Source organism: Centroberyx affinis, unplaced genomic scaffold, assembly GCF_046629955.1.
Source record: "Centroberyx affinis isolate AG114_WGS23_722 - 3 ecotype Tasmania unplaced genomic scaffold, CSIRO-AGI_Caff_v1 ptg001088l_1, whole genome shotgun sequence".
In the NCBI taxonomy this organism is placed as follows: domain Eukaryota; kingdom Metazoa; phylum Chordata; class Actinopteri; order Beryciformes; family Berycidae; genus Centroberyx; species Centroberyx affinis.
In genome coordinates, this window is record NW_027279633.1 from 500,136 (window position 1) to 510,437 (window position 10,302).

The 10,302-nt window shown below is 40.1% G+C and overlaps 1 protein-coding gene across 1 annotated transcript; it reads right to left on the bottom strand.

Annotated features, from left to right (window-relative positions):
- Positions 1-1,685: 1,685 nt before the first annotated feature.
- On the bottom strand, positions 1,686-6,742 carry qrfprb (pyroglutamylated RFamide peptide receptor b). The gene is made up of 6 exons (XM_071523446.1): positions 6,379-6,742; positions 5,248-5,406; positions 3,696-3,757; positions 2,611-2,846; positions 2,215-2,312; positions 1,686-2,083 (listed from the first exon to the last, which is right to left on the bottom strand). Exons 1-6 carry the CDS (start codon positions 6,740-6,742, stop codon positions 1,686-1,688), a joined length of 1,317 nt encoding a protein of 438 aa, XP_071379547.1.
- Between the last annotated feature and the right edge of the window lie 3,560 nt (positions 6,743-10,302).

A 10,302-nucleotide genomic window follows, 5' to 3' on the forward strand; every position in this document is an offset into this window, starting at 1 on the left:
CTATATAATGTAATAACCAACATAACATGTAATGGCATTAGATTATCTGCCAAAAGGTTATGCTGCATGTCTACTACATTACATTATGCACAGTTATTATGCATACTAAATACATTGCGTTACATGCCCTATAGTATTGCTTTAATGGCACATTGTGTCAGTTTAGAATTTTGAAGCTCTATCTGCATGCATTGTATTTCTGACACAATTACGTTTAGTTTTTAACTACCATTGTATTTATTGGAGATTGAATGTTCTCTACTTTAAATGGAATACTTTAAAGGACCAAATTGATAAAATAATAGTAATAAAATGCTAAATTTTGTCACAGTTTTGTGACAATTTTGTAAACAGTTAGACCTCTTCCATACATATTTATCCCCATTTTAGATCTAGCACCACAGTGAAAAAACTAATTTGTGAGTGGGGGTGGTTGTATATTGAATTTAGTCCATTATTACATTATTGGTTTGATAACATTTTTGGAGAACTGAAAATTTCAACCTTCCCATTAATGTAATAAAACCCAATAATATAATAACTATCACTGATACTGGGTAACAGGAACAGAGTTGCTACATGAATGTTAGATAACCTTTATTAATGGAAAATGTATAAACAGAATTATTACGCTATTATATAGCTGCAAATTATTAGGTTAGTAGTTTATTATGTAAATGGTAAGTTATTACATTAACAGCTGTGTCTGTCTCAGTCAGGAAGGAGAAGTAGTGCGTATGTGTGAACTGGTGTGTGCTCTTAGAGGCAAATGTATTGAGAGGCAATGCAAGAGGCAGCTACATGAGATGTGAAAAGTGGTTCGAAGCTCTCGTTCCCCATATTGCATGCTAAACACGAAACAGTAAGGGCAAGATGTGCTTTATTAATCCTTTAAGTAAAGTAATGCGATCCACATTCACCGCTACACATAGCTCAATTTACATTAACTCTAAGCACAAAGTCATCAACAGATCAACGCCCTTGGGACAAGTGTGAGTTCGGTGCCTGTTCATGTGCACTTTTGCAGTAGCTGGGCTGTCAGCCATTCACAAGCCCCCATTTGGTGTATACTCTTCCTTTGGCTCTTGGACTAAACTTGTGATCCTCTGGCTACTGCTTAGCCTTTGTAATATCAAGGCCAGCCAGCCACCCTGTTAATTAATTTATGTACTTTTGCAACCAATGGTTAATATTCCATGTGAGAATATCAGTACTGTGCTCTAGAAATGACATTAATCACTCCTGAGAGGACAATACCCCTTTGATCAACCATAATGTTACCGTGCCTCTCATTGGGTTGACACTGAACTTGGATCACCTCTTGCACATCATCAAATGCTTCCTTCTATCTACTGCAGATTTCAGCGATGCCTCAAAACAGATAACATACTGGTGTTTGACTGCTGTTCATCTTCGCTCCCATGGCAACCCATCTTCAGAGTGCAACTGCCTCTTTTTGGAATTCCTTTAGTTCTTCTTCAGAAACAAACTGTTGTTTCTTCTGGCACTGAGGAGATCTGTTTTCATCCTATTTGACTTTCAAGTCTCTGAACCACAACTCTTACACAGACTCACAGAATCATATTTGAAGCACCTATAGCTGGTAGATCAAGTTGCGTTGATCAGCAACATACAGAAGGTCACAGCGCATTAGCCAAACAACTAAACTATCAACTGGGTCCTTCTCATTTCAAAAGAGAGGAGCTGCTTGCAGGGAGCTCTGTTTGGACGGTGAAGATCTTGTCCCCCGCTGCCTCTAGAGAGCTCTGTCCCTGCGACGAACCCGAAGGGCCTTTCTCTGCTGCGTGTTGCTTCAAGGCGTCGCGTTCACTCGTCTCCAGGAAGGCTTCCCTGTTCAGGGGTTTGATGAACTGCACGCTCACGTTCGGTGCCTCCGCGGCGCCGCCCTGCTGGTTCGGTTTCCTGACGCAGCGCGAGAGGGTCGAGACGCAGCTCCGCTTGAAGTTCTCGTTCATGAAAGCGTACACGATGGGGTTGTTGAAGCTGTTGAAGAACCCAATGGCCTGAACAATGGCGATGATCATGTTGAGCGTGACTTCATCGTATTTCTTCTCCAGGTCATCTGCGCATTATACACAGATAAGAGGGTCAAAACTCTTGAAAAACTGACAATATCCACTCAAGCTTCACTCACATTTCACGTTAACGTTCATATTGACTCCATAACCTTTTTATTCATCCAGCAATACTTACTGTACTCAAAAAGCATGTGTACTGTGTGGAATGGAGCCCAGCAGACAGTGAACAGCAGCACAACTGTGATCATCATTTTCACAGCTCTTTTCTTTTTCCTGTAAAAAGAAAAATTATTTAATCTAAAGAGAAAAATCGATGGCAGATGGCAGAACACAGCGATTTGAGAAGCCACAGACATTCCCCAAACATTTGTGTCCTAAGTTCTCAGTTTCTTATGATATTGCATTCATGCCACCATGACACAGTGCTGGTAAAAAGAAAAAATTTTGATCTTTTACATTTTTATGCGGTGAAGGGGAAATATCAGACAAACGCGTCACATTACTGGGAGAGATGTAGGACAGCAAGAGGCACAGCTGCGACTGCTTTGGGAGGCATCTCTTGAGATCATACCTTGAGATCTTATTGATCTCCCTGTGGTTCATGGTATTGAGGACAGAGGAGTCGCCCACCCTCTTGTGGATCCACAACTCGATGCCAATGCGCGTGTAGAGGAACAGCATGGCAGCCAGAGGGAGCAGGAAAAGAGCCACCATGATGAAGGTGGTGTACACCTGCCTGTGGGTCAGAGAGTGCCAGGTCTCCTGACAGCACACATGGTAGTGATCGTACAAGAAGTCATACTTCACCTGAGAGAAGGAGGTAGAAAAGCTTTTAGTCTGTGCCTGGAGGAACTATTAATAACAATAGCTCTGATTGACAGGGTGCAATTTTGTGAGGTTACATGGCACAATTGATTTAATTACTGCTACTTCAACCGGTCCAGATATAAGTCTATATAGCTAAATTTAGGTCCAGATATAGGTCTATATAGCTACATTTAGGTCCAGATATAGGTCTATATAGCTACATTTATAATCTTTCTCAAAGTCAGCTTGGGCATGTTGTCACACTTTTTAGTCATTGGTGTATTTCTCAGCAGCGCCTTACTACTGAGATAGAATATTTGTTTTTCTAGCTAGATCAAAGAATGAGGCCATAGGTTTGTGAGTTCAAGTTCCAAAATAATATTTATTCAGAAAAAATAAACGTAAAGCTATTTCTAATAAAATGTGCCCCAACCAGGCATTCCTGACAAAGGTCCTTTCCCTGAGCACATAGCTTTTATGTTTCAATGTATAATTATTTTGATTATTTTATGAGAAAAAAATGAGAAGAAAAACAGTAAGATTTTCATGATTTACTTTCAGGTATCAAAATTGTTTTTATGTTAGAGTGTTTTGACTGTTGTAATCAACATAAGTAACCTCTTATTAAGAAAGTAAACACTTGTGTAATTGGATTTTGGCTCTAAAATATTTAGTTTCAGAAATAAAGCTACTGCGACAACTTACCCATGTGACAACTGGCCCTGCTCTCCCCTATATCAAGAGTGTGATTTGCTTCCAGCTCAAAACAACTTTGACAGTTTAAAGAATCTCTTGTAATGTAATGAATGGCATGTTTCTTGGTAGCTTACTGTGTAGTGCGCTACTTACTTCTAGTTGTTGCACAAACAGCATTGGTGATCCCACCATCACTGAGGCAATCCACACAAGCCCTACACAGTGCAGAGAGAGGTTTAATGCACAGATATAATCACACAACAACATGCTATCTAAGAAACACTTTGATCTTAAATGTATCATTGCTTTATCTTGAAATAATGGTTAATCATGATCAGAGATGATAATGATAGCACTATTCTAATTACAGCCTGTAAATTGTATTTAATGGTCCATTTAACTCAATATTCTATTGATTAGTGAACAGCCCAATAGCAGCTGAAAGCAATCACATTACTGAACTAAATTTGATGAATCCCATGGTTACATTACCAATTACATTTTTAGGCAACTCAGCATTCATCTGTAACAGATTGCTTTTAGAAAGTAACCTATAACAGCCTTGCTCACTGGTGTTGGGTGGAGTATTTTGACACACATAAATGCTGCAATGAGCCAATTTGAGTACAATCTGAGTTGTTCAAATTGGAAAATATTCAAACCTCTGACCCAAAACAAACTACACTTTTAGCACTTTTTATTTGTTGAAATGTCTATAGACTGTATAGTGTTTCTCTGAGCATGACTGAGCATGTAGGCTACTGTACGCTTTTTTCAACAAAGCCCTGATTCAAAATCACAGTTAATCACAGTTGCTGGAAGTAGAGCATTTCCACTGGAACAATAAGCCATTACCTCACACCATGCAGCAGCTATTGAGTTGGTTATTCATTTCCTCATTTCCTACCTCTACTTATAGTACATCGACTCCCTGGAGTGTTCGATGGCTTTATGGGCAAAGCTGTATTCCTGAGTGACAGGCAGACTGAACCCACATGCTTTCAATTTAAAGGCAGATCATCTAAAGTAGATAGTCCACATAGCTCACTTTTTAGTTGATTACTTCTAGGCATCACATTGTTGTATTATGACCAAGGAAATGCCAAGCAACCATTTTCCCCTAACAACTGTCACAGCAGCTGCACAATTACAGTGTTCTCTCTTAATTAATTATACTTTGATGGAACACCTGTGTGCTGCAGTCTTAATGAAAGCATGTAATGTGTCAGCACCTCTTCAGCACGGTTGCACTGCATTTCTTGGTTTCCAAACTCTGATTTACTTCATTATACTCCAGGAGCTAAAGTTTACCCACTTGATTAAAGATACCTTCATTGCTTTGGGTCATTTTTCATTCAAATATCACTTGTTACTAACCTCATCGCTTACTTTACCCAATAAAAAACCTCCTAAATAAAAGATTATTTATCTCCATTTTAGAGAAAGGAACATTTTGAGGGTTGAGGGTGTATTAGTCAAAAGCTTGATTAGAACAATTTGTTTTCATTCCCTCAGTTTGAAATTGTGCCATAACCACAATAATTATTCACTTTTGCTGAATCAGTGCTGCTTTTTCCAAATACTTTTTCATACTTTTTTTTTCCAGTGTTGCTTTGACAAGGCTCACACCCACACACACAGACAAACACCCCCACCACTAAACACAGAAGTATAATGAGCCGCCATTCATGCAAATATACAATACCTAGCATCTTGTATGCTCTTTTAGACGTGTATTGTCTCCTCATTTTCAGTGGGTAGACAATGCCCTGGTATCTCTCAATGGCGATGCAGGTCATTGTGAGGATTCCTGTCACTATGGCTGTGGTCTGCACAAAAGGAACTGTCTTGCAAACCAGAACCCCTATAAGAAGAACAGAGGGGTGAAACAAAGGGAAACTCATGATGTGCAGGTGTGTTTACGTCCGGAAATTACTCATTTCTGTGTTGTTCACGTTTGATAGGCCTAATTAAGGCTGGAAGCAGGGTTTGTCCTCATCCTTATTCAACTTTATCATGTGAGGTGTAAATGAAATAAAACAAGCATCTTTGATTACACTTAAACCCAGTCATTTCTGAATGTCTGCATGAAATACCTGGCAAATGAAGATTGCTTGGCACTGAAGTACAGATGAAAATATGCAAAATGATTTTTTTCCTTTTTTTTTTTCTTCCTAATGCAAGTTTTGAACACCCACATGTTCAATACAGTATTCAGAGATAATGAATCCACCCTTGGTTCACACAGAAATAATTATGCCTGTGTTTTAATAAGAGCAGATGCTTTGTGTTGGCCACCTGTTGCTACCCAGTGACTCTTTGGACAAAAATGAACTCATTAAAACTGACAGAAGATGAATGATGTCGCTTTTACGCAGGCCAATAGCAGTATGAATGACTGGATACATTAAACCTGGTCTTTAGGAATTCGGAGGTAGGCTAAAGCAGGGTTTAATCTGTGTTGCTTACAATTAACATACATTTAGGCATGGACACAGAAAAGCTTGTAATGGCAGTAATGACTAAATTTCTTCTGCTGACTGGTTATAATACAAATGCCAGCAGATCAGCCCTGGTAAAAATTCACTACTATATTCCTATAATAATCTCACAGGGACTTATAGTGTGAATGAATGAATGTGGCATTTGTGGTGATCTTATCATAGTTATAGGCATTTTAGGCACATTCTTATCTCCTATGGTATAATCCTAATGGAATTTATTTGTAGGCTATACTATCATATGATTGGATATAGATTTACTATAATTCTTTTTCGTGAGAGAACTTAATAAAAAAAAAAGCATAAAAGTGAAGTCATTGGTGTTCAGCGCTCACCTCCAAGCCATTCGGACGAGATGTTCTGCAGCAGGGTGAAAGGTATGCAGAAGAAAGTGATGAGCAGGTCGCTGACCGCCAAAGAGCAGATGAAAATGTTGGTCGCCGTCTGCATCGCGCGCTTCTTCACCACTATGTAGACCACCAAACTATTCCCAACGAGTGCCAGCATGAAAATAACGGCGTACATGATCACGAAGGTGGTCTTGGCGCTGTGAGGCAACTCGGGGATGTAGACGAGCGGCCGGATGTTGTACGAGTCTATAAACTCCTGGCGGGTGAGGTTGTAGTACTGGAGCATCTCTTGCAGCACTTCAGGAGTTATCTTGGTGGACCCTTGCCCCGATTCCGTCGAGGTAGCCATTCTGTCAGGCGCCTTCCTGAACCCTTTGCATGAGCCTTGTTGGTGGAAGTCACTCTGGCAGATGATGAGACCTTCTCTCCAGAGTCCACAGGTGCGTCTGGATGCTGCGCTCCTTCCCGCATCCAACAGGAGAAATAAGCAGCTGGCGCCCCTGTTGTTGCTGCTGCTGCTGCTCTCTGTGTGTGTGTGTGTGTGCGTGTGTGTGTGTGTGTGTGTGTGTGTGTGTGTATGTGTATGTGTGTGAGTAGACTCCATTGATCTCCCGTGACTCAATTGACTCTGAAAGGGCGGCAGACCAATGATGTAGCAGCCTCCTGTGTTCTCAATAACTGTCTGTCACGGATACTGACCAGTGTCAAAGATGCAGGGATTTTTTTTTCCCTTTTCCCCTCTGAGTTTGACTCATTAAAATGTTTTTTTATGAATTAATTACAACTTCATAATTCCTAGCCTGCAATATTTCTGCTAAATCATTCATCAATCAATAAATGATCAAAGAAATAATTTTGAAGGGAAATGGAACAGAAGATGGAGAATAGGCAAGCAGAGGAGAACATCAAACAGCTCATAGTTAGCCATGAGTAAGGAAGTGATGTGGTTTACAAAAAGCACAATATTACAGGTAGGAGAAACTAAGTTACAAAAACAGATTTAAGTAAATTATACATATATTTATATAGCACTTCTCTCTCTCTTTTCTTTATCTCTTTCCCTCCCGCTTTTATTCTCTTTCCATTCTTCCCTTCTCTCTCTCTCTCTCTCTCTCTCTCTCTCTAGGCCTACCTGTCTCTCTATAGCTCTCTCTGCCTTGCTCTAATTCCCTCTACCTCTCTCTCTCTACCACTGTCTACCCCTACCCTTTCTCTCTCTTGCTCTACCCCTCTCACTATACCTCTCTATATACCTCACTTCATGTCTGCCTTTAAACATTTTCCAGATGAAGACCCTAAGACCACACGCTCTGTTGTGTGTGACGCCCCTGATACTGACAGTCTGATGTATGAAAATATCAGCCACAGTTACACATACTGAAGAACTCTAGTCAGTCATGCTATAACATTTTTTAGAGGGGTAGTAGGCTATACACATTTCACAGTAAAACTACAAGTCCACTATAGGAAAAAGCCAGAAGGTAAGCAGTAACTCATTATTGAGTGCCACAGACACACTGCAGGAAAATGATAGGAATATTACAGTGCTTGCTAATTAAGTGATTATGTGATTGCTAATTAAGTTAGAAAATCCACAACCCATAATTCTCCTGCAGCTGCATTTAAACACATACAAAACATGTAAACCATCACCATTATGTTAATTATCTCTGAATATTGAATTTTGTATCGCAAAACAGTTTTCGGAAATCAAATAAATGCATTTCATGAGCTACATTTAACTAACAAGATAGTCTGTTGATAACATTATCCTACAAAACTTACCATGTCATAATTTAAAGGTGCTATGTGTAGCATTTTGTAAACGTCAATAAATCATTGTCAAATTAGTGGTATTGTTAGTGTTAGTGTTCCTCAAAATTCAGACCACATTTCCCATGAAGCCCATTGCTTCCTGTTGCAAAGTGGATGATGCTTCTTGCCCCCCCCCCCTCAAATTATGTCTCAAATTAATATAGTAATGATTTATCGATGTTAAAACATCAGCAACACAGAGCATCTTTAAATTATAGCTTGACAATTCACAGTATAGAGGAATGTGGATGCAGGCATTTCAAGAAAAAGTTAGAGTGGACTAACTCCCGGGAATCGAACACGGGTCTCCTGATTGAGAGTCTGCAATCTGCGGCACACTTTCACCCACATGACCGAAAGTGGGCCGACCGATCCACATTGCGATCCTTACGGCCCTGCTGCACTACAGCCATCGGCCATCAACCGTCAAAGGAACGATTCCTTTAAAAGCGCTGAAAGATGCTCCACTGCTCGCATTGCATTCATGTTGCGTTGCGGCCGACGGCTGCGTCCAAGCTAAAAAAAAATCACGAGGTTCAGGTACGCGTTCTCCCTCACTGCAACAAAGAGAAATAAAGTTGGTATTGTTTGTTTTCTGGTGTAGGCTATTCATTCACCGCCCCTGCTGTGGCGGGGATAAAAATGAGTGGACTGTGTGGAGGGTCTGTTTTGTCTGTCTCAGACAAATAATAGTGTGTGTGTGTGCACGCTTGTCTGTCTGCGTGTGTGTGCGTGTGTGTGCATACTGTGTGTGTTATTGAGTGCAGAGTGCAAAATACACGTCCACCTCTTTTATCCCTCAAAGAACAGGAGGCTTTCCTTAAGTAGGAAGTGAGGTCCACTCTGAAACTGCACATTGCCTAATTCAGGACGTGCATAACAGCATTCCTAGGAGGATTGAATCTACTCTGATGACAAATAAGGTCCCACACCTAGGCACTTAAAGGCGACCTAGATTGTGCCAGTTAACAAGGTGGCCACTCTCCTTTATATTATTCCTAGTGGTAGCCTATTACCGGTGCGATAAAGGTTCCTCCTTTGACAACATCTACATAAAAACAGTTAGTAAAACCCGCAATGAAATTTCTATTTCTATTTATTTTAAGTATTTGTATAGAATGTTTATAATGTTTCATATTTAAATGAACATTTAACATCAAATTAATGAATCACTTCATATTTTTAGATGCCTCATGAATCTAGAAAGTAACTCACTTACATACAGTCATTCATTCATTCATTCATTCATTCATTCATTAATTCATTCGTGAGCCTGTCCTCCCCCAAAAAAACGACCCCACGGTCGAAGTACAAGCAGCTTATTACGACCTACTATAGTTACGTTTTTAAGTTTAGCGACCTCTAGCGGTCGTGTAAATAACGACAATCTGGTGTCTCGGGTGTCTCGTCATCATATGACCTTTGACCTTAAATGCGACGAGCCAAGAGAGGGAGGAGTGGCCCACACATCTCACTGAACGTTGTAGCCCTGGTAAGCACAGTTGCCAAGTCCGCTTATTATAAGCGACTTTGGGCTTATTTTTCTGTAAAGTCGCTTACAAATATTGGTAGTCGCGGGTTGCATTTTTTTGGGCTTGTTTCTAAAGTGTAGTTGCTTATTTGGGCTTGCTCCCTTGTTGTCAAGCAGTTCGCTTCTTTTGGGCTGGTTTCCATAGACCTGGTTGCTTGTTTCTCTCGCGAGATCTGGCAACACTGCTGGTAAGTCCGGCAAGTTTGTGTACCGGTATTTAATTTTATTTGGTTATGTTTTTTAAGTAATCGTGCTGATTGTCTGCAATTCATGTGTAACTAAGTTAGTTCAGTTTGACGTTTTAGTTACAAATCAGCTGCGAATGCCACTGAAGGCATGTGATTTTACCTGTCAATAAGGTGCTAGCTCACATGCAAACGTTCCAGCTAGCTAACAGTTAGAACAGTTAGTTCATAAGTGTTACCAAAAATGTTGCCTCTTTACAGTTAAGCACACAGCTTATTCCTCTTTGACCTTTGTGGTAATTTAATCTGCATTTAGCTAAATGTTTATTTCAGTGGCAAGTAAAAGACATGGTTGCACAACTAATCCTTGCTCATCTG